Source organism: Eulemur rufifrons, chromosome 23 (assembly GCF_041146395.1).
Source record: "Eulemur rufifrons isolate Redbay chromosome 23, OSU_ERuf_1, whole genome shotgun sequence".
In the NCBI taxonomy this organism is placed as follows: domain Eukaryota; kingdom Metazoa; phylum Chordata; class Mammalia; order Primates; family Lemuridae; genus Eulemur; species Eulemur rufifrons.
This window is the reverse complement of record NC_091005.1, coordinates 15,442,530-15,465,951: the sequence shown is the minus strand read 5'-3', so window position 1 is coordinate 15,465,951 and position 23,422 is coordinate 15,442,530. Positions and strand designations below refer to the sequence as shown.

The following is a 23,422-nucleotide window of genomic DNA, read 5'->3' as shown; positions in this document are numbered from 1 at the left end:
CAGAGCACTGGTTCAAACTCTGATCATCAGGGGGGAAAAAAAAAGTGAAGAAATCCCCCAGCTGCATTGAATCAAGAATATATCCAGTGGAGGGCCAGAAACTGAAGGAACAAACACAACTGCTAGAAATGAGAGTGAGTACTTCCTGCTGAGGAATGTCAGTGCTGCTCCTTCTGGAACACTGTTTGAGGAAGTACAAAGAAAAGACTTTCATCAACAGCTCATATTAAATTTCCCTCCTTACATCAATTCATATTTCAAACAGCTGCAGAAAGTTCAATCAGATGCTTATTTAGTGAAATGAGAAGCCAGTTGGAAAAGCTTCATGATTAATTGTGTTCAGGCAGTCATTACCATTTTTCACTAATGGAAGGTTATGGGTTCTGGTTATTGATAACCCTCAATAAAGACTGAAAGCGTATTCTTAGCAGCAGTTTATGTCATGGAAGGAAAAATGCTACAAGACAATTTTCCTCTTTCTGAAATCTTCAGAAAATAATAACTTTATTTATTCACCAAAGTTGACAACAGAATCTCAGGGGGCGGAAACCAACTTTTCCATGAATGATCAAATTCTAATACACAAATATTCACTGTGGTTCATCCTACCTTTCCTTTAGCATAGAAGTATAAATGTAAGTATGGGTGTCGTTCCAAATGCTTATATGTAAGTTAACTCAAGATCCAGGGCCTCTTGGAGAATGCAGCTGCATTTCAAAGGCAGCAGATCAAGAGAGCAAAAATGCCCATGTAGTCACATGGGAGATTAGACCGTCCGCGCTGGGGAAAAGAGCACTGCCCAGGAGTGAAGAGTATGAGCCTGGGTTTTAACTGGGATTCTAGTTGGGCTTCTGACTCATTACATGACCCTGGGCAAGCCACTTAATTTCTTAGGACTTCAGTTGTTCATCTCTAAAATGTAAGGTCTGGATTAGTTTATCACTGAAGTCTTCTCTCCAGTTTTGATTCGATGGATCTATGAGCACTCTAAATCAGCTGGACTCAAAACTCAACCAAATAAAATTTTTTGAAATTATACCCCAACATATGTAGACTTATTTCTTTATAAATTATACCCATATACTATAGTGCCCACATGTCATATGTATTAAAAATACACTCAAAATACTAAAAAGGATGAGATAAAGATGAAATAAACAATATTTTAAAGGTAATTTATTTAATATATTAACCAACAATTAATTTAGTCAAAGTAAAAGGATTAACTTAATTCTTTTTCAAACTCTTTGTTTAAAAACTTTGTGATACAGTGATCTACAGGTAATTGTAAAGCCACAGTTTTTCCAATACTTAGTTTTAGGGACTGAGATAAACAAAATGCTACCTCAACAAAGATACGGAGATCCAGACAGAAGAAATGTTACTACTGATGGAGTTTATTAACACTTCCAATTTCATCCACTATCAACATTAATAACACAAAAGTTTTTGTTGAAATTAAGCTAATAATTTTCCCATATTGGTAACAATTACTTAATAGTCAAACAGAATATTCAAACCCAAATATATCAGTAATTGCATTCAACATAAAAGGACTGAATAATACAACTAAAAGACAAAGATTTTCAGACTAGACTTAAAAAACAGCCTCCTAGTGATGCTTCCAAATGTCATGCTTTAAATATGAAGACACAGAAAAGTTGAAAGTAAAAGGATGAGCAGAATGTACTATGTCCACACTAATCAAAAGAAAGCTTCGATACTATATATGTATCAGATCGAGTAGATTTTAATGTCAGAAATCTTACCAAAGATGCAGAGACATTTTATAATTATAAAATGGTTAATCAGAATAGGAAGCTATAATAATCCTAAAAGTGTATACATCAATTATTATAGCCTCAAAATATATAAAATGAAATTTGAAATTAAAAAAAAAGAAAACTGATAGCACCAAAAAAGAGAAACATCAACACCATAATGATAGTTTGGATTTTAACAACATCTTCCAGTAACTGATAAAACAAAGAGACAAAAAATTAGTAGAGACAGAGACTGAATGACATGATTATTGACAAACTTGACCTAATTGACATTTATGGAACTTGTACCCTTTTCAAGTACACAGGGAATATTTACCAAAATAGAACATATTCTAGGCCATAATGTAAGTCTCAACTAATTTCAAAGCCTGAAAAGCCTGAAATTATATAGGATTTGTTTTCTGTCACTAGTGGAATTAAACTAGAAATCAATAACAAAAACATAACTAGAAAATTCCCTAGTATTTGAATATTAATCAACACATTGCTAAACAGCCCATGGGTCAAAGAAGAAATAAAAATGGAAATTCTAAGATATTTCCAATTAAGCATTAAGGAAAACGAAACATGTAAAAACATACAGGCTGAAGATAAAGTAAACTTTAGAGAAAAATTTATTGTCTTCAATGCATATATTATTCAATAAAAGAAGAAAGGTTGAAAACCAATGATCTAAGCATATGTGCTAAGAGCAACAGTACAACAAATCAAACCTGAAGAAAGTAAAAGGAATAAAATAATAAAGAGCATAAATATCAATGCAATTGAGAAGAAGTTAACAATAAAAATAATCAACTAAATATTGGCTCTTTGAATAAACTAATGACACTGTTAAAGCCCTAACAATACAGATCAAGAGAAAAAAAAAAAAAAAGAAAGGAGGAAAGACCCAAATTACCAATATCAATAATGAAAGAGGAGATATCATTAAGGATCCTAAAGACTTTACAAAGATTAGGAATGGTATGGAACAATTTTATGCCAATAAATTTAAGATTTTAGAGTAAAGGAAAAATTCCTTGAAAAACAGTTTAAGAAACAGAATCAATAACGTAAAACCTGCCCCCCCCTTTTAAAAAGCTGAGTTAGACAGATGGCTTGAAGCATAAAATTTTCAATTATTTAAGGAAGAAATAACAAGACTATTTTTAAAAAGTTTTCTAGAGAATAAAAAAAGAGAATAAAAAAATAATTCCCAACTTATTTTATGAGACCAATTTGTTTTGTTAGATCAAAACCTGACAAGGGCATTATATGAAAAGAAAATTACAGGCAATCTTTCCCCTGAACTTGGATGTCAAACCAAACTCTCAAACAAAATATTAGCAAATCTAATTCAGTGATATATTAAAATGACAATATTTATTTATTTATTTATTTTTTTTTTTTTTGAGACAGAGTCTCGCTCTGTTGCCCGGGCTAGAGTGAGTGCCGTGGCGTCAGCCTAGCTCACAGCAACCTCAAACTCCTGGGCTTAAGCAATCCTGCTGCCTCAGCCTCCCGAGTAGCTGGGACTACAGGCATGCGCCACCATGCCCGGCTAATTTTTTTTTTTTTTTTCTATATATATTTTTAGTTGGCCAGATAATTTCTTTCTATTTTTTAGTAGAGACGGGGTCTCACTCTTGCTCAGGCTGGTCTCGAACTCCTGAGCTCCAGTGATCCGCCCGCCTCGGCCTCCCAGAGTGCTAGGATTACAGGCGTGAGCCACCACGCCCGGCCAAAATGACAATATTTAAAACTTCCATTTATCTCAGAATGTAGCAGGGATTTAGCATTTCAAAATCAATCACCATATTAGAAGAATAAGGGTATATTCAAGTCAAATATATTCAAGTCAATAAATGCAGAACAAGTAGGTGATAAAATCCAATACCCATTCAAGATTAAAAGTCTTGGAAATCTAGCAATAAAAGAAAAGTTTCTCAACCTGATAGAGTAGTCACTAAAAATCTATACCAAACATCATACTAAATGATGAATACTGAGCACTGCCTTTCTGATACCGAGAACAAGAGAAAAGATATTTGCTATCATTGCTTCGAATGAACATTGTACTGAAGATCTAGCCTGTGCAAGAAAGAATAAGAAAGGAAAAGCACAAGGATTGAAAAAAACTAAAGCTATCATTATTTGCAAATGATCTGATTTTGTATATATGAAATCCAAAATCATCTACAGATGTGCTATAAGTTAAATGAATTTGGCAAGGTCTTTGGATAAAACATCAGCATATAAAATAGTTCAATATACTCACACAAATTTAGAAAATAAAATTGGGAAAAAATATCACAGTACATATAAAATAAAAAATTGATAAATTGTACTTCACCAAAATTAAATTTTTCTGCTGATGAAAAGACACTGTGAAGAAAATTAAAAAGGCAATCCACCGTGAGAAAATATTCACAATAATTATTTCTGAAAGACTTGTATAGAGAATATATTTTTTAAAACTACAAGTCAATAACAAAATAACAAACTACCTCATAAAAAATGAGCAAAAGACTTGAACACATCAGAAAAGAAGCAGAAAAATGGGCAAAAGCACATGAAGACACTCAACATTATTAGTTGTTAGGAAAACGCAAATTAAAACCAAAATGAGATACCACTTCACACACCACTAGGATGGATAAAATGAAATGACTGACATGACCAAGAGTTAATGAGAATGTGGAGTAACTGGAAACCTCAAACATTGCTGGTGGGAATATAAAATGGTTCAACCACTTTAGAAAACCATTTAGAAGACAGACATATTAATATAATGACTCTGACTCAGCAATTCTACTTCTAAATGTTTACCCAAGAGAAAAAAAAAGCCATATGTACATCTGCACACATATACACAAAAGACTAGTACAAAAATTGGTTATTAAAGTTTTATTCATAATATCCCAAAACTTTAAAAATCCAAATTTACCTTAACAGGACAATGGATAAATTGTATATAACCATACAGGAGCATAATGCTCTGAATATAAAGGAAATTACTGACACACAGAGCAACATGGATAAGCCTCAAAAACATTATGGTGAATGCAAGAAACAAGACACAAAAGAGTATGTGCTGCAAGGGTACACTTATTTGAAGTTCAAGAACAAATATAGGATGCAAAACTAATATAGGATGACAGAATTCAGAACCTGCGCGTGGAGTATGGAGGGATTGATTTGGAACAGACATGTGAGAATGTTCTGTAGTGATGGATGTTCTGTATCTGGAATGGGGTGTAGGCACACACGATTTACCCTGTCAATGCCCATCAAACTGTACATTTGTGCTCTGTGCATCTTATCATACCTAAATTATACCTCAGTAAAAAATGTAATTATAAGACTACTTATACTAACATCAAAAAACACTAAATGTATAGGAATAAATCTAATAAAAATGTTTGAGACTTCTACCCTGAAAACTACTGCTGAGAGAAAACTTAAGTACATATAGAAGGATAAACCATGTTTATAACATGATGCAGAGAAAGGATTATAAAGTAGTAGGAAAGGACGAACTACTCTATAAATAGTGATGAACAATGTGAAAAAAAGGCACAAATTAGAGCCAGTTTTTGGTAGCAAATGAAACTGGAGATGTAAATAATTAAAATACTTGATAAACTATTTTTAAGTTCATCACTAACCTGAGAGAAAAATAAGGACATTAAAGTAAACAGAACAGCAGGAAACAATCTAGTGCTAAATGCTGGCCTTTGCCCTAATGGCTTTTGTTAACCTTTAAACTTCTGCTTTGAAGATTGTATCACGTGCCTAGGACAGGAGATAAAGTCCAGCACTTGCCCAAAGTTGGGATTTTAAATCCAAAAATTTCAAAACACAAAAAGACATAAGATATTATGGTTGAAAACCAGCAGAAACAATAAACAGCAAATTAAATAAATAGATTTAATAGATTTGAATTATCAGATACAGAATATAAGTAACCATGTTTAGTGTATTTAAGAAATAAGGGGGAATCTTGAAAAATAAAAGAGTGGAGAGCAATCAGATTTGACAAGGACCAAATAAAATTTCCAGAAATGAAAATAATCATCATAATTAAAAAATTAAAACAGCAGATGTGAGTTCACTGAAGAGGAAATTACTGAACAGAATAATGGATAAGAACAAAGTACCCAGATCAGTCTACAGAGACAAAGAAATGGGAAACATAAATCAGAGGTTAAAAGGCATGAATAATAAAACAATAACAGATTAAGTAAAAGAACAATGAAGTAACTCTAATCCGGGTTTCAGAATGAGACAATAGGAATGGAGAAGAACCTATAACATATATGGGGAGAAAAAAATGACACATTGTCCCTACCTCACACAGACACAAAAATAAACTAAAACTATAACCTTTCTAGAAGTAAACAAAGGAGAGAATATATTCATGATCTTGGAGAAGGCAAAGATTTCTCAGCATGGAGGCAAAAACAATCTTAAAACAGAAATATGATAATATGGATTTCATCAAAAATTGCTACTCATTAAGAAATATTAAGGAAATAAAGAGGCAAACTATAGACAGAGAAAATATTAATAATACATATATCTGACAAATGACTAGTATTTAGAATACTGAGTTATAAAGGATACTTACAAATTAATCAAAGAAAAAACAAGCAAAAGACTTTGTTAACAGACACTTAAAAAAAGATATAGGAATGGCCAGTAAGCACATGAACAGGTGCCCCACATCATTAATCATTAATTAAAACCACTGTCAGACATCAGTTTACACCACTAGTGTGTCTAAAATTAACAAAACAATACTACATGTAGGCAAGGATGTGAAGCAACTGGAACTCTTACATTGCCGGTTTGACTGTAAAATAGTACAACTACCTTGGAAAACTGATGTCCTTGATGTATTATGAGCTGCACTTTTAACCTTCCCCCATTTGGTTACAAGAGTCAAAAGTTCCCCCTTTCACTTAAGCTAGTTTCCCTTGCTAGCAGCCAGTGAACTAACAGATAAAACAACACTCTGCGCCCCTGCTTATGTGTTGTTATGCTGGGCAATGTGGAGCCAGGACCACTTAACTATGGTTCCTAAGGCAACGGCTTGAATAATTTTCCTGCTCAGATATGCTTCCACAAAGCCAGCAACTCAGAACTGTGACCTCGATGGCATTCGTCACTTTCCCTGGCTGTGTACTTCTCCCTACAATGTCCTTCTGCAGATAATCTGGGTTAATCAGCATGAATGGGTAAAAAGGAAGTGAGGGGGAAATGAGAAAAATCTTGAAATAATAAATGGTACTGGTAAAATATTAATCTGAAAACCAGCTTTAGAGAGTGTATAATGTACATGCAGTCCACATGACCATAAATTAAATATTTGCAAAAACAATGATTACACAGGGCATGGCCCTCGAGAAAATGCTAGTGGCAATAGACACAATCCTACACTTATGTAAGATGTTAAGTAAGATATTTGCATGTCTTAAAGATTAAAGTAACTGGATCTTACATAGAACAGTGGGCACATACAAGAACATTCTGAACTGAGGTTTACATTTTTTAAATGTCAGACAAATGTATCAATAAATCAAATGGAAAACCCACTGTATTAAATTACCTTCAAGTTTCTGTTTACATGCAAATACCCTTAATCTATCAGTGTGACTTCTGGGTCTGGGTTCCTTCCTGAGTCCCATATTGCTCAGGTTTTCAAGCATTGGGAACACAAGTTAGGTGGGATTTATATCTGTTTGACTCGACATCATTTCTTTTGGAGGCATTCACTGTTTGATTCATTATATCGTGGACCTTAGCTTACTAAGCTTACTCTAAGGTAGCCAAAAATAACCATTTCCTGTTTAGATTTATCATATTTCCCACTAGATATTTCTTAACATGTAGAATGTTTAACAAAAATAATGCATACCTGTGTCATAACACACGATAAGTCTTGCACTGTGACTGCCCACACTCTGTGGCTCAAATTCCACTTCCAGTTGCATGGACTCTCCCACGTTAAGAGTTCCAACAGGTGGCTCTACAGAGAAAGGCCTGCAACACACATGGAGACACATCATCAGAGTACATTTCTGACAGGTGTGAGGAGGCGAGTTCTAGTTCTGCAGACAGCTCAAATCCCAAATTGCAATTTTGTGGTGTGGAAGCGAAGTACACTTTCCTCCTTAATGTGAAAGAACTTTTATTTTAATGTTCAAATAACAATAATAGATCAGCAAGTGTGAGAAAAAAAAAAAACTTAAACGATGCAATAATATTCTTGTTTGTTCAGCCCTTCTTTTGACGTTCACTGAGTGTCCCTGCTGAGCTCAGACACTCAGGTTATGGTGACTGCAAATGACTAAAACTTGCCCTTGTCCTTAAACACTGAGATTGCAGTAAGGGACAGATTTAAAGCATGTATGCAAATACTGGCAATTGCAAAGGCATAGTGCCTTCAAAGAGATAAAAATCAAGTTTTGTGAGAGGTTAGAGGAGAGAAGGCATCATAGTAGAAAAATATATCAGAGTCTCAAAAGGAACGTGATGGCACACTCACTCACATTAGGATAATTCCAGGTTAGTTTAACAAACAGTCTATTTAAATAAGGGGTAGGAAGAAGGTAGGGGAACTACAAGAGATGACATGACACAATGCCCCAGGTGTTAACCAGTAGAGCTGCTCCCACTTCTAAGCCCAATGAGCGATGGGGAAGGAGTGGTTTTGAAACTGGCAAGGAGAGGCCAAAAGAGAAGGCTCCCTTATGAGGAGCAAGGAGCTTTAGCCAAGGGACACAGCCAACCCAGTGGGCTCACTGGGCAGAAGACAGTAGGGGAAAAAATATCCTGCCCTCACAGCTCCTGTCTGATTGCCTCTCATTGGATGAACCCAACCAGAAGCCAGAAGTCAGTCTCCCCCAGGGCTAGGCAGAGAGTGCATCTGGAAAGGCAAACTGGGGACAAGTTCTATGTCTTGAAAATAGAATTTGGGGATGTAGACATTGTGGGGAGTGAGGGTTGATTTGGGAACAGGAAATCATTTCATTTAATTGTCTTGGAAGGGAATAGTAAGAGAGAAGTTGGATCTGATCGTGAAATACCTTAAATAACTTATAGAGTTCTTTCTAAATAGGAAACCCAGCCCATTTAATTATTTTCATGGTCCATTTCCCTTCTTTAAATTGCCAGTTTTTTCAAAGTAATGTGTTGTGCAATGTATCTGGCAGACCAAGCTGTTTCTGATTATTTACTTCTATCACAACAGTTTTTAGAGTCATCATTCCTTAAATCTTCCATTAGATGATGAAAATTTCAGAAAAACCAATTTCAGAAAAACTAAGCTTTCTGCTATGAGGGTACAGAGTTTAGAGCAAGGGTAGCACTGGGTGGTACCTGAGATTATTCCTGCAGAACCTCAGATGCTTCCTACCTCAGGCTATTGTTTATTTTCTCTGGCTTTTTCTACTTGATCTCCCCTCCTTTCACTTCTTGATTTTCCCTACTTCCTTTCTCTGCCCCATCCGGGAACCTATGGCACCAATCCTCCAGTGAACCCCAGGCACTGCTATAGTGGCATCCTAGGGCAGTGGTTATTAGCCTAGCCCCTGAAGCCAACTGAGTGAATTCAAAACCCAGCTCTGCCATGACCTTGGGCAAGTCAACCTTCAGTTTCCTCAAAGGAGGGTAACAATAGCACCTATTTCACGGAGTATAATGAGGGCTAACAGGGTTGATATAGGTAAAGTGCTTAGAATAATACCTGGAGCCTTGGAAGTGCCATATGAGCATTTACTATTATTTTTGTTTTTATCTCCCTCAGTGGCAGCCCCAAGATGCTGGAAGATGAACTTGAGGATGAGTTTGAGTGGGTTTTTTTTTTCAGAATATTACGGGGGTACAAATGTTTAGGTTACACATATTGCTTTTGCCTTGCCTGAATCAGAGATACAAGCATGTCCATCCCCCAGATAGTTTGAGTGTTTAGATGAGTCCAAGCTTTTAGCACTCTCCTTTCAACCCTTCATGCTGATCTAGAGAGAGTGTAAAAACCACACAGAGGTCATAACACATCAATCTCTCATTCAGACACCTTTGGTGGTCCTCATTATCTATGCAATCAGGCTCAAACTCCTAGGCATTGGAGGTCCCACACAATCTGTTCTGGTTTTTGCATTCTCTTTATGCACAGACATCTGTCCAAACAGCCTATGTGCCTGTAACATCCCAAGTCAGTGCTGGAGCGGGATGGGGTAGGAAGGCTCTAGTCTCTTCACCTATAATTTCCCCCAACATTGCAACTGCTCTCCCTTTCCACCAGATTGTGCCCGGCACATAGACAATCCAGAACTGCTAGGACAGCCTCGGAATAGGCACCACTTCCCACATGCCATACTCCTTCTGAAGACACCTATCGCAGTGCAGACTCAAAGTCACTTTTTAACTAGAATCTTCCCTGATTCTCCTTTTTATAAATAATATCTCCTAGCTCTCAGAGGCTATAACTTTCTTTTTACTTCTTACTGTGGTTTATTTTATAATAGAATTATTTTTCATGCCTGCCTCTCCCAATAGCTAGAAGGTTGAGAAGAGTAGAAAGGGAAAACAAAATTTCATGAGCACATATTCTATGCTGGGCACTACACTGGGTGCTTTACACACATCAGTTCTTTTAATCCTCGAACAAATCCTGAAAAAGGAGGTATTATTATTTGCATTTTGGACATTAAAAAACAGATGCGCCAATAGGACAGGCAACTTGCCCAAAGATGCCCAACCAGGTATCAGTGGAGCAGGGAAGAAAGCCTGCCTTCAAGTCCATGTTCTTTCTGCCCATCCCAAACTACCCTGAACATGGCAGCCATGCGATCAGCTTCATCTTTCAACATCTCTCAACACCCTATGCACAGTTCTGTGCTCATAGGGGCCTCTCAGAGGAGATTGTTGAATTAAATTACAATAAGCTTTTATAGGGAAATAAAAATCTGTTTTTGGTTATTAATTTCTGTGACATCTTGGTGAAAGAGAAAAGGAGCAGACCTTCAGTAGTTCAAGAATATCTGCTTCATGGAAGATGCAGGTAAGTCTCCCAGTCTCAAACTTCTTTCCTTCCTGTGGCCTCAGTAAGAATCTGAAGAACTGAGAACTGAGCCCAGTTTCCTGGCTTTGGGATCACAAAACAACATTGCAAAATTTTCTTCTATCTTTGCTTCCCTACTTCCTGGTATTTTTCTTCCTGTACTGTGCTCTCATTTTCTTTTTAAACATTTCTTAATAGCAAAAGAACAGTTTTGAAATGAATTGGATATTATTAAATTGCAGAAACTAAGCTAATTTACTACAGAGAAAGTGACATTAGTATCCCATCTCTATGACCTCCAGGAATCTAAATTCCATAGTGTGGTAACAGGTACTTTCCCATTGTGCTAATTGTTGGGTTTAGATTACACCAAACTTCTTCAGTAGTTAGACCATCACCTGGGATTGCCATTGCTACTTAGAGCTGCCTAAGCTTTCTCGATAAATCAGATGTTAATTGGGTAGAGTGTGTTAAGCTCTGGAGCTTACACATCATCTATAATTTGATTTTGTGTTTCATTTTACTAAATGCAGACAGGCAGAACAGGCTATAAAATATCAAGTATCAGAAAATGCTCTTACAAAGAAGTAAAAGTATTGCTCCTCAAGGGTATAAGACTGGTTCAGTCTATCAGAATGCTTGGTTTTGATATCACATCCTCATTAATACTGAACACTTAATTATAGAGGGAACTTGGCTTTGTGAAAAATCATGAGCCATGAGAAAGATTTGAAGGTTTTTCAATCAGTTATGAACTATTCTTAAGAACTAAACCTATTCCATCCAAATGAGTCAATATTTTAGGACAAGACTAAATATTGGTCTTATTATATTAAATATTGAACATGATATTAGTATTTTTTCTTAAGATAATCTTTCTTATTTAATTCCTACCTTGAGATTTTAGATTTTGAAATTGCTTCCTAATCCTCTCTATTTCACAGTCCAGTATTAATCCTACTTTAATAGTCAAACTTATTCCGATACCTACTAGAGTTTTAGGTCAAATTTGTGCTAAAGTTGAACAGTAATAGTTTATGTTCTCTGTATATTTTATAGCACATTGCAGCTCCTTTTATTAGTGCAAAAAATATTATGCTTATTTTATAGTACTTGGAGCATATTTTAAAAAATTTTATTGTAGAGGTTTATAGTTGTAGCTTTGCCTTTGTGATATATTGTTAGTTAAGCATCCTATAAACATTTATTGAGTGCTTATTTATTCTAGACACTTTGCTAGACACTGAGGACATACAAATGAAAAGAGTTAGATACAATCCTTGCATTTGAGAAGCTCACATTCTAATAGGGGCAACAGTCACAAAGAAAGTTCTGTTTTTTATAGTTTACATGAACCTAACCATTTTAAAAACTGACCATTAATCAAATCATTATTTCAATGAGAAAAAAGACGACCTGCTTTTTAAATAATTTCCTGTAAGATGTCCTTTGTAGCTTCATATTGACACTAAAAGTGGCAGGACCAAAAGTAGACCCTGCGATTTTGATTCCAAATTCTCAAACTACATCCACTGTTCTACCAGGTCTATTAACAGTCATATTAACTGAAGAACCCTGTCAAGGCAACAGAATCATCTCTGCAGGTTTTAGAATGGATACTTGTCAGAGGATCTTCCTAGAGATTCTAATTCAACGTGATGTGACCACAAATTAACCACACCGTTTCCCATTGTAGCCATCAATGTTCTCGGTTGCAAATAACCGAAGCCAACTGTGGCTAATTTAAACAGAAAAGGGATTGATTGGAAGGATTTGAGGCAGCTCACAGAATTGACGACATGGTTTAAACACACGCATTTTTGTGGAAAGATCATAAAACTACTATTTCATGAAAAGTCTAAACAGGAAAACAAACACATTTGCAAGCTGGGAATTTAACTGAGAGACTTGGTTACACAGAAGATGGAAGAGACGAGAAACCCAACTTAAGACGGTTAGATAGCTCAGGGATTAGTAACAACTGTCAGCCATTTCTGCCCTTGGGCTGGAGACAAAGGGAGAGGACAAAGTGTTATCAGGTCTTGGGGACCAAACAGGGTCACCTGGCAGAAGCTGGAACCATGGCAGTCTAGTCTGACCGCAGGTAGAACCATAGAGGAGATGCAGCCACTGTTGGGGACTGTGCTGAAGACGAGGAAGGAGGAGAAAATATACCCCCCAGCTTCTTCCTTCTTCCTACCCTCCAATCTCCTTCTAGTGCCCTGACTGGTCATCCCCAGCTGGAATCCAGCTGAGCCAGGAGGCTGGGACGGCTACCACAGCCCCACAGTGACATTGAGAAGAGCAGAGGAATGGCGAGAAATGGATCTGAGGGCAAACAAGCCCAGAGCTGGCCCATCTTTGTTCTAATCCAGGTTTACACAGTAACTTACTGGGGAAACTTGGGCAAGTCATTTCCCTTCGCAGACCTTCCGTCCTTCATCTGTATAATGGAATGTTGGGCCAGAGGCTCTAACATTTACATTTATGATTCCCTGCTAGTCCTTGAGTTGGCTCCCCATTTTACCTTAGAAATTTTTCTATATTAGAAAAAGGTGATGATTCACATCCACAGTTATATGGATAGAAGAGTTTTAGATCTTTTTTGCAACTTCACAGTATTAAATCTGTCAAGTAACTTTTGCTTCACATTTATGTGCATCTGATATGTAAGACATTGCCATTTATGTGCAGTTTTTAAGATTCAGCCAAACAGTCCATGAAGATATGCTGCCAACATTTGTCTTTCCACCTCAGGTGAGTTCTTTTTTTCATAGAAAAAAATGCCAATGTAACAGGAAGTTTTTAATATGTATTATGGATGGGGGTTGTGTATTATGGATGTTTTTTTTTTAATTGAGTAAGATGGGTTCTTTCTAAGTGATGGTGAGCCAGTTGAACAACCTGCTTCTTTCTCCCTCATTCAAAATACACGAGGCTCACCATGAGATGACAGACAAAGGCTGTACTAGCACTTAGGAACAATGTCAGGAGATGCTGGTTTCCAAACAACTTTTCCTTTGCCTTTGATGGTTGATTTATTTAAAGTGGTTGAGAGTCTTGCTGTCACCTAGAATGCAGAAAGCTGGAAAGAGTGTTTCTCTCATCCTAACAAAGTAAAAAGTCATATAAATAATGAAATCACAACATTTCTGGAGCCTGTCAGATTGCTGAGGTTGCAGGGCAAACAGTCTGAAATCTAAAGATGGACAAGCCGTATCTCCCAAGGGAGATGGCACATGTGCATACTGTTACACCTGTGGCTTTCACCTGTGGGAGGAAGAACTTCCCTACAAGCAGAAGAAAAAGTGGAAAAGGATGGAGCAGAAGTATTTAAAGAGATAATGGCTGAGATTTTCAAAAAATAATGAAAGATTTGGAAGTTCAGAGAACATTAAGCAGGATTAAAACCAAAATCAAACAAAACCAAAACAAAATCCTTAAAAATAAAAACAAAACCCACACCTAGACACATTATATTCAAACAGCTAGAAGCCAAATATAAAGACAAAATCATGAAAACAGCCCAAGAAAAAGAGATAATTACCTATATATGAGCAAAGGTAAGAATTATAAGAGACTTCTCATTTAAAAAAATGTAAGCCCAAGGAGAATGGAGTGACATCCTTAAAGTACTAAAAAAAATAGTGTATATGTAATTGTTGACTCCAAATTCTACCCTGTGGAAAAACTATCTTTCAAAAATGAAGGAAAAAAATAAAGACTTTTTCCAAATAGACAAAAACTGAGAGAATTTACAATAGACTTATGCTACAAGAAATATTAAAGGTAGTTTTTCAGCCAGGAGATAATACTAGATAGGAATGTGAATCTACATGAAATGGTTCAGAGATAATGATTCTCCTGAGATACTTGGAAGAATAAACACAAATTCTCTCTCAAGGGATGTGCCCTCAACCTGCAATTATGGCAGCCCTGCTGCCCTACAATATGGCACACTGGGTAACTTGAGAACTCTTCCACCAGAAAATACCTAGAAAGACTGGAAAAAATGTAACTTACATAAATGTGTAGTTGAGCATGTACAAAAATAAGGAAAACTCACAGGATTCCCAAACAAAGAGGACACTGAGAACCAGAGCAGGAAGCCACTGAGCTAATGCTAGGTCTGGCCTGGGTTCCCAACAACCTAGAAGCCTGGGTTTTTAACAGCCCTGCTGGAGCAGGAGACAAGGCCTTGGGACAGTCAAGCCAGGAGACTGACACCAAATCCCCATATAAACCTGAGAAACTTGAAGGGCTACCAAAACATTCTCCCATCAGCAAAAGAAAATGTCTGTCTTGGGTTTGAGTAAAGGAAATGAAGTTTCTCTAGGAAATTCGTAACTCTGGACTTGTGTCTTATGCGGTTTTAGGGTTTGCACATGTACTAACAGTCCAGAAGTGGTAGTGTCTACGCCAAGAAATTACTAAAAGAGTATTCCATAGTAGCCTAATCTTTGGGAACCAGGCAGAAGCAAATGCTAATCCTTTCTGTAGAGATGTGTCCTTAAACCAGGAAAGGATTCCACAGAAAAAGCCCCTCCAAAAATTAGCTTAAATCTAGATCAATATACACACTAATTTTTAGAAAGCCATAGAAAAAAACTTGACTCCCTGCTTCCTGTCTACTCAAACCAGTCATTCTTGTTAAGGCCCCACTGGTCAGCCACTGTTCTCTCCTATGTTATAAGAGAACTCTTTGAGAGCAGGGATTGTCTCATCATCCTTTATCTTGTCCCATGGTGTCTACAATGTGGCTACTTCATAAAGATTCAGATTAAATCCAACTCCATCACTTACTAGCTCCGTGCCCTTGAGAAAGTGATGTAACCTCTATCTCTCTCCGTTTTCTCACCTTCATAGCCAGCAATAGCAGGTTGAGTCCTTCTCACATCGCATCACTCTGAACTCTTCTGTTTTAAAAAAACCTTTGTGATTACATTAGGCCCATCCAGAGAATAGGGATAATCTCTTGATTTTAACATCAGCCGATTAGCTACCTTAATTACATCTGCAACTTTAATCCCCCTTTGCCATGTAATAATAATATGACAGTCACAGGTTCTGGGGATGAGGACATGGACATACCTGGAGAGCCATCTTTCTGCCTACCACACTGGCATTAGCTCATTTGAAGAAAAAATAAAAGAGCAAACACTTATTACATGGCACTTGCTATATACCAGGAGTTTATGTTTATTATCCTCACAACCACCCTGTGAAGTGGCTGTTATACTTTTCCCCATTTTTCAGATGAAAAAAACTGAGGACCCTGAGCCAAGGAATGTGGATGACCTCTAGGAGCTGGAGAAGGCAAAGAACTATATTTTTCCCTCAAGCTTCCAAAAAGGAACATAGCCCCACTCTCACTTTGATTTTAGCCCAGTGAAACTTCTTACCTATGGAAATGTAAGATAATAAATATGTGTTGTTTTAAGCCACTAAGTTTGTGGCAATGTGTTTGAACAGCAATTGAAAACTAATCAAGCCACTTATAAAAATTCTCAGTCAAAACAAATTTGTTTATTTATAAATTCCCATGGGCCATTCTCGATAGTAAAAGAAAGCATTTCAAAAAACCAAACAGGTGGAAGATTTAGTAAAAAATGTATATAAGATATTAAAGCTTGAATTTTAGTTTCCTCTGACGATGAAGAAGTCTACCCTACATCAGTGAGAACTTCCAGCTTTGCAACTGAAGATCGTAACAAGCAGTTCCACCCCCAAAGCTATTTGAGAAAATTACTTGTGCTGACTAGATTTAGCTATAATCAATCAAAAAACAAGAGCCAAAGGAACACATACCTATGAGTTTTGATGTGAAACACAGCATCTTTCTTGCCAATGTTTCGTACCAGCAGAATCTTCTGGGTGCTGTATTTGACAGGGCAGGTGGAAAAATTCAGCTTGTCAGGAAAATCTAGGATGGCTCGCGCACCTCTAGCTTTGATGGGTACAATAAACTTTTCTCTTTCAGTAACACAGGTCAAGTTATGGGCGTAATCCTGCAAGGGAAGGGTATGATCATTATTTGTGGGAAAACAAGCATGATCAAGATAACTGTGCAAGAAAACTGGCTGTACGCCGGGCATTTTGCGAAACAACTTAGTATATTTCTGTGAAGACTTCTCAAGACAATTACAGATATACTTTTAATGAGATTCTCTTTTCTGAGAGCGAGAGAACTGTTCAAGTGTTAAAACCTACCAGCCAGTCGAGAAGCTCATGTTTCATGTGTTTCCCAGGTACTAGGGAGATAGGGTAGGGGACAGTAACAGGCAAGGCACATTTTTCTTTAGATCAAAGGAGGTTTACACCAGTTCCCTCATGCCGTCCTTCTAAACCCTATTTATCCCTCAAGTCATGTATGAGAACAGTGATTCTAATTAATGGCCTCTTTATGCCCTCTTTATCTTCTTGCTTCAGTATACCCAGTGCCTAGAACAAGGCCTAGTACTTAGCAAACATTTAACAAATATTTGCTGAATGAAGGAAACTGAGCAATAAAATGGTGGTTAGTGATGAGTGAAGAGAAACTAAGCACAATACAGGGACAGAGAGTGACTGGAGAGCTCTTTGACACAGGGGTCAGGAAAGGCCTCTATGAGGAGGTGACACTTCAGCAGACAGACATGAGTGGGTGAGAGATGAAACCATGTGGGCGGACAGCTCTCCGGGGGAAGCATGATTTGAAGCCTGGTGCCAGGGCAGAGCAAGAGGAGAGTGTTTAGACACAGGGCAAGAGGTTGTGGGGGCCAGATCCCACTGGATCTTGTAGGCCACTGTTAGGACCTAAGCATGGCTGAAAGTATTTGTGATGCTGACAGCTGATCATGATGTAACCTGGGTCACATTTTAGAGAACACACTAGCTGCTATGTGGCAAAAGACTGTAAGGAGATTACAGTGGGCAAAGGGAAGCCAGTTAGGAAGCCACCACAATAGTCCAGGCAAGAGATGACACAGACCTGGACAGGTGGGGTCAAGTGCTTAGCCCAGTGTTTGGTGAGAAGCAAGTGCTCAATAAATGTTAGCTATCATTATTAAACTTTTGCATTAAAAACAGTAATCTGTGTATGGCATATAGGAAAAATTTGACGATAATACAGATAACAATAATAGAACAAGATAATTTCAGAAAGTGACAAGAGCTTTGAAGAAAATAAAACATGGTAAAGTGATAATATGGGGCAGGGCTGCTTTAGGTTGGAATAACCAAAGAGGCCTCACTGAGGAGGTGACCTTTGGTTGGAGACCTGAACAGCAAACGGAGCCAGCCAGATGAGATCTAGGAACAGAGTGTTCCTGGCAAGGAGAATTGCAAACATAAAAGTCCTAAGGCCAAGTGAGTAATAAAAATTAATGGACAGTATTCATGAAATTTATTACAATTGAGTTGTTAGACTCGTAGCTGTGCAATAGATTCTGGTTTCTAGACGGTAATGCCAGGCTCCAAAATTATGTTATAGAGACACAAAGAAGTACAAATTGCACTAAGCATATTTGATTTTAGAAAACCCCACAGACTTCAACAATGCAGGAGTCTAATCTGATTACAACAGAATCCTAAAGAGATAAACACTGTTTTCACTTTTTCTTAGGAGATCGAAACCAGCCAAGTACAGGTTTTTTTGGGAATTATAAACTGGAAAGCACCTGGCACGTGTGAAAACAATATTAATTGAGACTTTGAAAGAAAGTACAAAAGCTGCTGCTGAATCCAGGATGAGAGGATATCCTGAAGTGTTTTGTCTTATTTTATTCTAAATTCACATATCCTCTGCCTTGTTCTATTAAAAATTTAAGACAGCTGAAAATAGGAGACTAATTGAAATATTGAGAGGGATGTTTTCAAATCTTTTCAAGGTCTGAAATAAGGAAGGTTTGAAGTTTGATCAGAATTACATAGTTTTTCATAATCAAGTCACATACCCATAGAAGAATATAAATAAAGTTCTTTAAACAGTTCCTTTAAAATGTATTCCGATCTCTGAAGCGAGCCATATAATATGATTACATTAGGTTATGTAATATACCATTATATACTGCTCTACTGGTTTAAAACCAATTCAGATGCTATCACTTAGGAGGCTCTGTCGGCATGTAAGCCAAGCAACCACTTCAGTTGATGTGCCCCTTTCACTGTGCTAAGATCCAGGACAATCAGGTCACCACTGAAAGCCAAAATATTTCTTCTAAGCTCTTTCCCTTCTACTATGAGAGATTTAGCCATGAATTACTTTATATCCTTAAATGCTATCCTGTATGACAACGCTCTCCAGATGAAACTTTCAAACCACTTTTTGTCATTAGCTTTCCTTCCAACATGCCCCTCTTCCAAACTCTAAAAAACCAGCAGCAGAATATGCAAATGGCAGACATGACTTTCTGAGAAATGAAAAGAATGGACCTTGATTTACATTAGCCCCGTGATAGAAAGCAAACATGGCAATAATTCTGTCCTTTCAAGTCTTAGGCAAAGGAAAACGATGGCTTGTACTGCAGTACGTGACTCTGTGGTGGAGAAGGGCAAGGCCAGTGTGATGACGCGCTCACATCCTCTTTCTGCCTTGTTTCCACTCCTAAACTGGATGGAGGGATGGTAACCAGAGGGAAACCAGTTATGATTAGGACTCCGTGAGTTTAACACTCAGTGTCGCTGGAAAATGTTCTAAATTCCTTAGCCAGATAAAAGTATTTATTATACACTTTCTTATCACTCTGAAATTCACCCCTCAAAAGGGAAGAGTCAGTTCTGAAGTCCCAATCACTTTAAAGATGAGACTGATCAGGTATCTTGGGCCTTGTCCTCTACCATGATGGCTCTTCATGTGATTTAGCTAGGGCCTTGGTTCCCACCAGCATCTACATTTCGCCTTGGTTCCTACCAGCATCTATATCTCTCCATCTAGTAAAAAAAAAAAAAAAAAAAAGGATGACCTCTGACCTTTGGCTTGAAAAGAGACCTAGGACTTTCAAATACATTTTGACTATTGTCCTTAGTATTCAATGATAATGTGGTTACTTCATGATTCGTGTATAAATCATCTACTTAAGGTAATTAAATTTCCTCTTTAGCTTTTTTGCTTTCTAAGGTACCCCTAAAGCTACCAATCCACCTGTCTTCACCTCTGTTCCTATCTAAGGTTAACCTCTCCCCTATGTACTAAATCTCGACCCTTCTCACTTTTTCTGAGTCACCCGTTTTCCCTCTTTACTGAACATGCAAACATCAGCTTATAAACATGCTTAACTACCCTAATCTTAAATATAAGAAACCTTCCCTTGATACCAGCATCCACCTCCAGCTACTTTCCTATTTTTCCAATTACCCTTTCCAGCAAAACTCCTCAGTGGTGTTATTCACGCTCCATCGTGCCACCTCTTCACTTTCCATTCTCTCCTTAACCCACTCAATCCGGGTTCTGTACGCAACGTTCCACAGAAACTCTTCTTGCCAAGGTCACTAATGGCTTTGCCAAATCCAGTGGTTAATTCTACATCCTCATTTACTCCTGATTCCCCACTGTACCCACACCCGGCTTCACAAACCTGCCTTTCCTCCTCTGTTCCCTGTCTCAGTAAATGGAGCCACCATCTGGCTAGCTGCTGGCCAAAATCCTGCGTCAAACTAGACTCCTTTCTTTCTCAAAGCCTTCATCCAACCCATCGGCAGATCCTGACAACTCTACAATAAAATACTGTAGATATTAAGGAGGTTTTGCCATTTTTAGTTGTGATAATGGTACTGTGGTTATGCTAACTTCAAGAGAGACAAATAATGAAGTATGTATATATGAAATAATATGATGCATGGGGCTTACTTCAAAATCCACTGGGCAAGGGAAGGATAGATGAATCCAGACAGGTCATATACTGATAATTTGAAGAGCTGAGTGATGACAGTTCCTATACTGTTCTACTTTTACATATGAATGAAAGCTTCCATAATAAAAATATTTTATTAAATACTTTATGATGGCTTCCTATCCAAATTTGCATGCCTTCAAAGATCCTTCACGAGCTCCCCTTCTGCGACCTCATCTCCCACCATTTTTCCAGCAGCTTCCACTGTTCAGTCCTGCTGGCCTTCTGGTACTTTCTTGAGCCTGCTACTGAGCATGTTTCTGCCACAGGGCCTTTGCACTTGCTGTCCCCTCTCCCTGACAGCTCTTCCCTCAGATATTTGTATGGCTTAAATTAGTTCACTGCCCAATGTCATCTCAATGGAGAAATCTTCCCTGATTCTCCTAATGAAAGGAAACAGAGCCCCCATCACTCTCTATCCTCTGTCAATACCTGAGATGAAATTAAATTATGTATTTGTTCATTTTTTCATCGTGGAGCATAAGCTCCATGAAGGTCAAAGCTCGTTCCATTTTCCACTGGATTCCGGCTCATAGAACTGGGCCTGGCAATGAGTGACAGGCAGAATATTATTCATTTTAATATGTTTATTTGGATACTAAACTACCGAGTTCTTCATAAAGAGAATTTCTAAGATCCACTTTAGCTTTATTATCAAATTGTATTTTTCAAGTCCAGAAAGCTAAGAATTAGTGATGTGACTCACTGAATATATGAAACAAAATGGAGAGAAACTCTCTTCTTAGATGTCTTTTTCCTGGTTAAAATGACAAAAAGAAAGTTAACATCTAATATGTTCATGACACAAAAAGATATTTTAGCCCTTTTTATATGCTTTTGTTATCTGTAGGCCATCTTCAAGTTGAAGAAACTTCTCTATGTGTTCTTGAGATGAACTTTTCCTCACTCATCTCACTTAACAAATATTTACCACACACTTCCTATGTGTCAGGCACTGTACTAAGTAAGCACCAGGGTTCCAGGTGTGATCCAGACAAAAACTGGGGAGGGCTAATTCTGGGCAGTAGGAAAACAAAATCCTGGTCATTATTTTTGCCAACAAAAATTACTGATTGCAGAAAATTTTATGATACCTTTATTTTAATTCAAAATGCTGGCCCTATAGTTTATTATTATTGCACAACTAGATAACATAAAACATATTCACATTTTCTATTCTTCTCAGGCTATGGTTTTTAAATTTCACAGGAACCAATCAGGAAGACCATTTTGACAACAAATTAGAAATTGTCTTAAAACATAAGGGGGTAATCTAATTTCATCACTTCATACTTTCTTCAAAGCATTGCTGCCATTTCCGTATGACAATACTGTTGCAAACGGGGTATCTTCAGTCCAAGGAAGTAGTTTTGCTTTCACACAAAAGCCTAATATTTTTCATTCTCATTTTAACAGTAAAGATACAAATTTAAGAGGTCAAGAAAAATGTCAGGCTTCAGAATTTTATGGTGTTATTTAATGATAACAATGACTATTATATTTCTACAGTGCATGATATGTACACTAGGATTATTAGATTAATGACATATCCAATCAGTTTTTTAAAAGTCTGTGTGAAGAGAGATAAGGAAAGCCAAAGTGAATTTGCTGCACCTGTTATCTGGGTATTTGGCATTCTTAACAAGTTCTATGCCCAGGAAGCCAGATTAATAGATGACAGGGAAAAATGTAAATTGTATTATCATCTTCGACGTGCTAATATACATGGTTGCTGAAAATCCAATTGCAAGAGGGCTGGCTGATTAACTGTGGCATGCTACAATTTACATATCTCACCCTCCAGATGTGAGAAGGGTAAATGAGAATGGAGTCTGCTCAGATCAGCAGGGGATAAGGAGGGGGAAAAAATGTGTGTACTTTGGCTATCAATTTGCCCAAGTGAAGAAACAATGACACAGTGAAATGACTGACTTTCATTTTTTCCCAAAATAAATCTGGCTCTAGTTACTCCTTGGCTGCATTCTGGAGCAGTCCAGAAGATAGCATCCCTAACCCTAGCCTGTCATGCTTGCATGGCCCTGTCGACTTTCCAACAGTGAGGGCGAATGCAGATACCGAATATGCAACACCAGTCTTAGCCAGCAAAAGGAGAAAACAACTCTTGTCTTTGGAAAGATGAATTTTATAAATTATACAGAGCTTAAGAGTCCAAGTCCAACACAAAAATCTTAATGCAACCAAAACTGGATAACTGAATTTCTCATCAGTAACCATGATTCTCACTATGTCTCTATACATGCATGTATGTGTGTAGATAACTTTCATATATTTAGCCGAAGGATCAATATAACAACATTTAACTTAGTTAAGTTTTTAAATTAGGAAACTGCCAATAGACATGCCTTGTTGGATAAATGGAATGGTAAGAGGGAATAAAAGAGCTAGTAGCCAAGCAGCAATCCTCAATGGAAATGTAGCATTTCATATTTACAAAGTAAATACCAACATAGCTAAAATACATTTCAACTATTTATTCACTGTATAGACAAGCAGTAATAAAATCTCTCTCTCTTTCTTTCTTTCTTTTCTTTTAGCTTTTGATTATGTAAAGTTTAAAACAGAATAGTATAACAAACCCTAAAATGTGAGGGATTTAGTATCCCCATCATCCAGATTCAACAATTATTAACATTCTGTTATTCTGGTTTCATCTACACCTCCACCCTCTTCCCCCTTCTATTGTCATACAGGTTTTTTAGGTA

The 23,422-nt window shown here is 37.3% G+C and overlaps 1 protein-coding gene across 1 annotated transcript in view; it reads right to left on the bottom strand.

Moving 5' to 3' along the window:
- Positions 1-23,422, bottom strand: part of HYDIN (HYDIN axonemal central pair apparatus protein) — a 304,337-nt gene that overhangs the window by 239,656 nt on the left and 41,259 nt on the right. Inside the window, exons 6-7 of the mRNA XM_069456333.1 lie at positions 16,639-16,838; positions 7,684-7,808 (exon numbers count right to left, since the gene is read on the bottom strand). Of these exons, the coding sequence (XP_069312434.1) occupies positions 7,684-7,808; positions 16,639-16,838 (325 nt within the window). The remainder of the gene's footprint in view (positions 1-7,683; positions 7,809-16,638; positions 16,839-23,422) is intronic.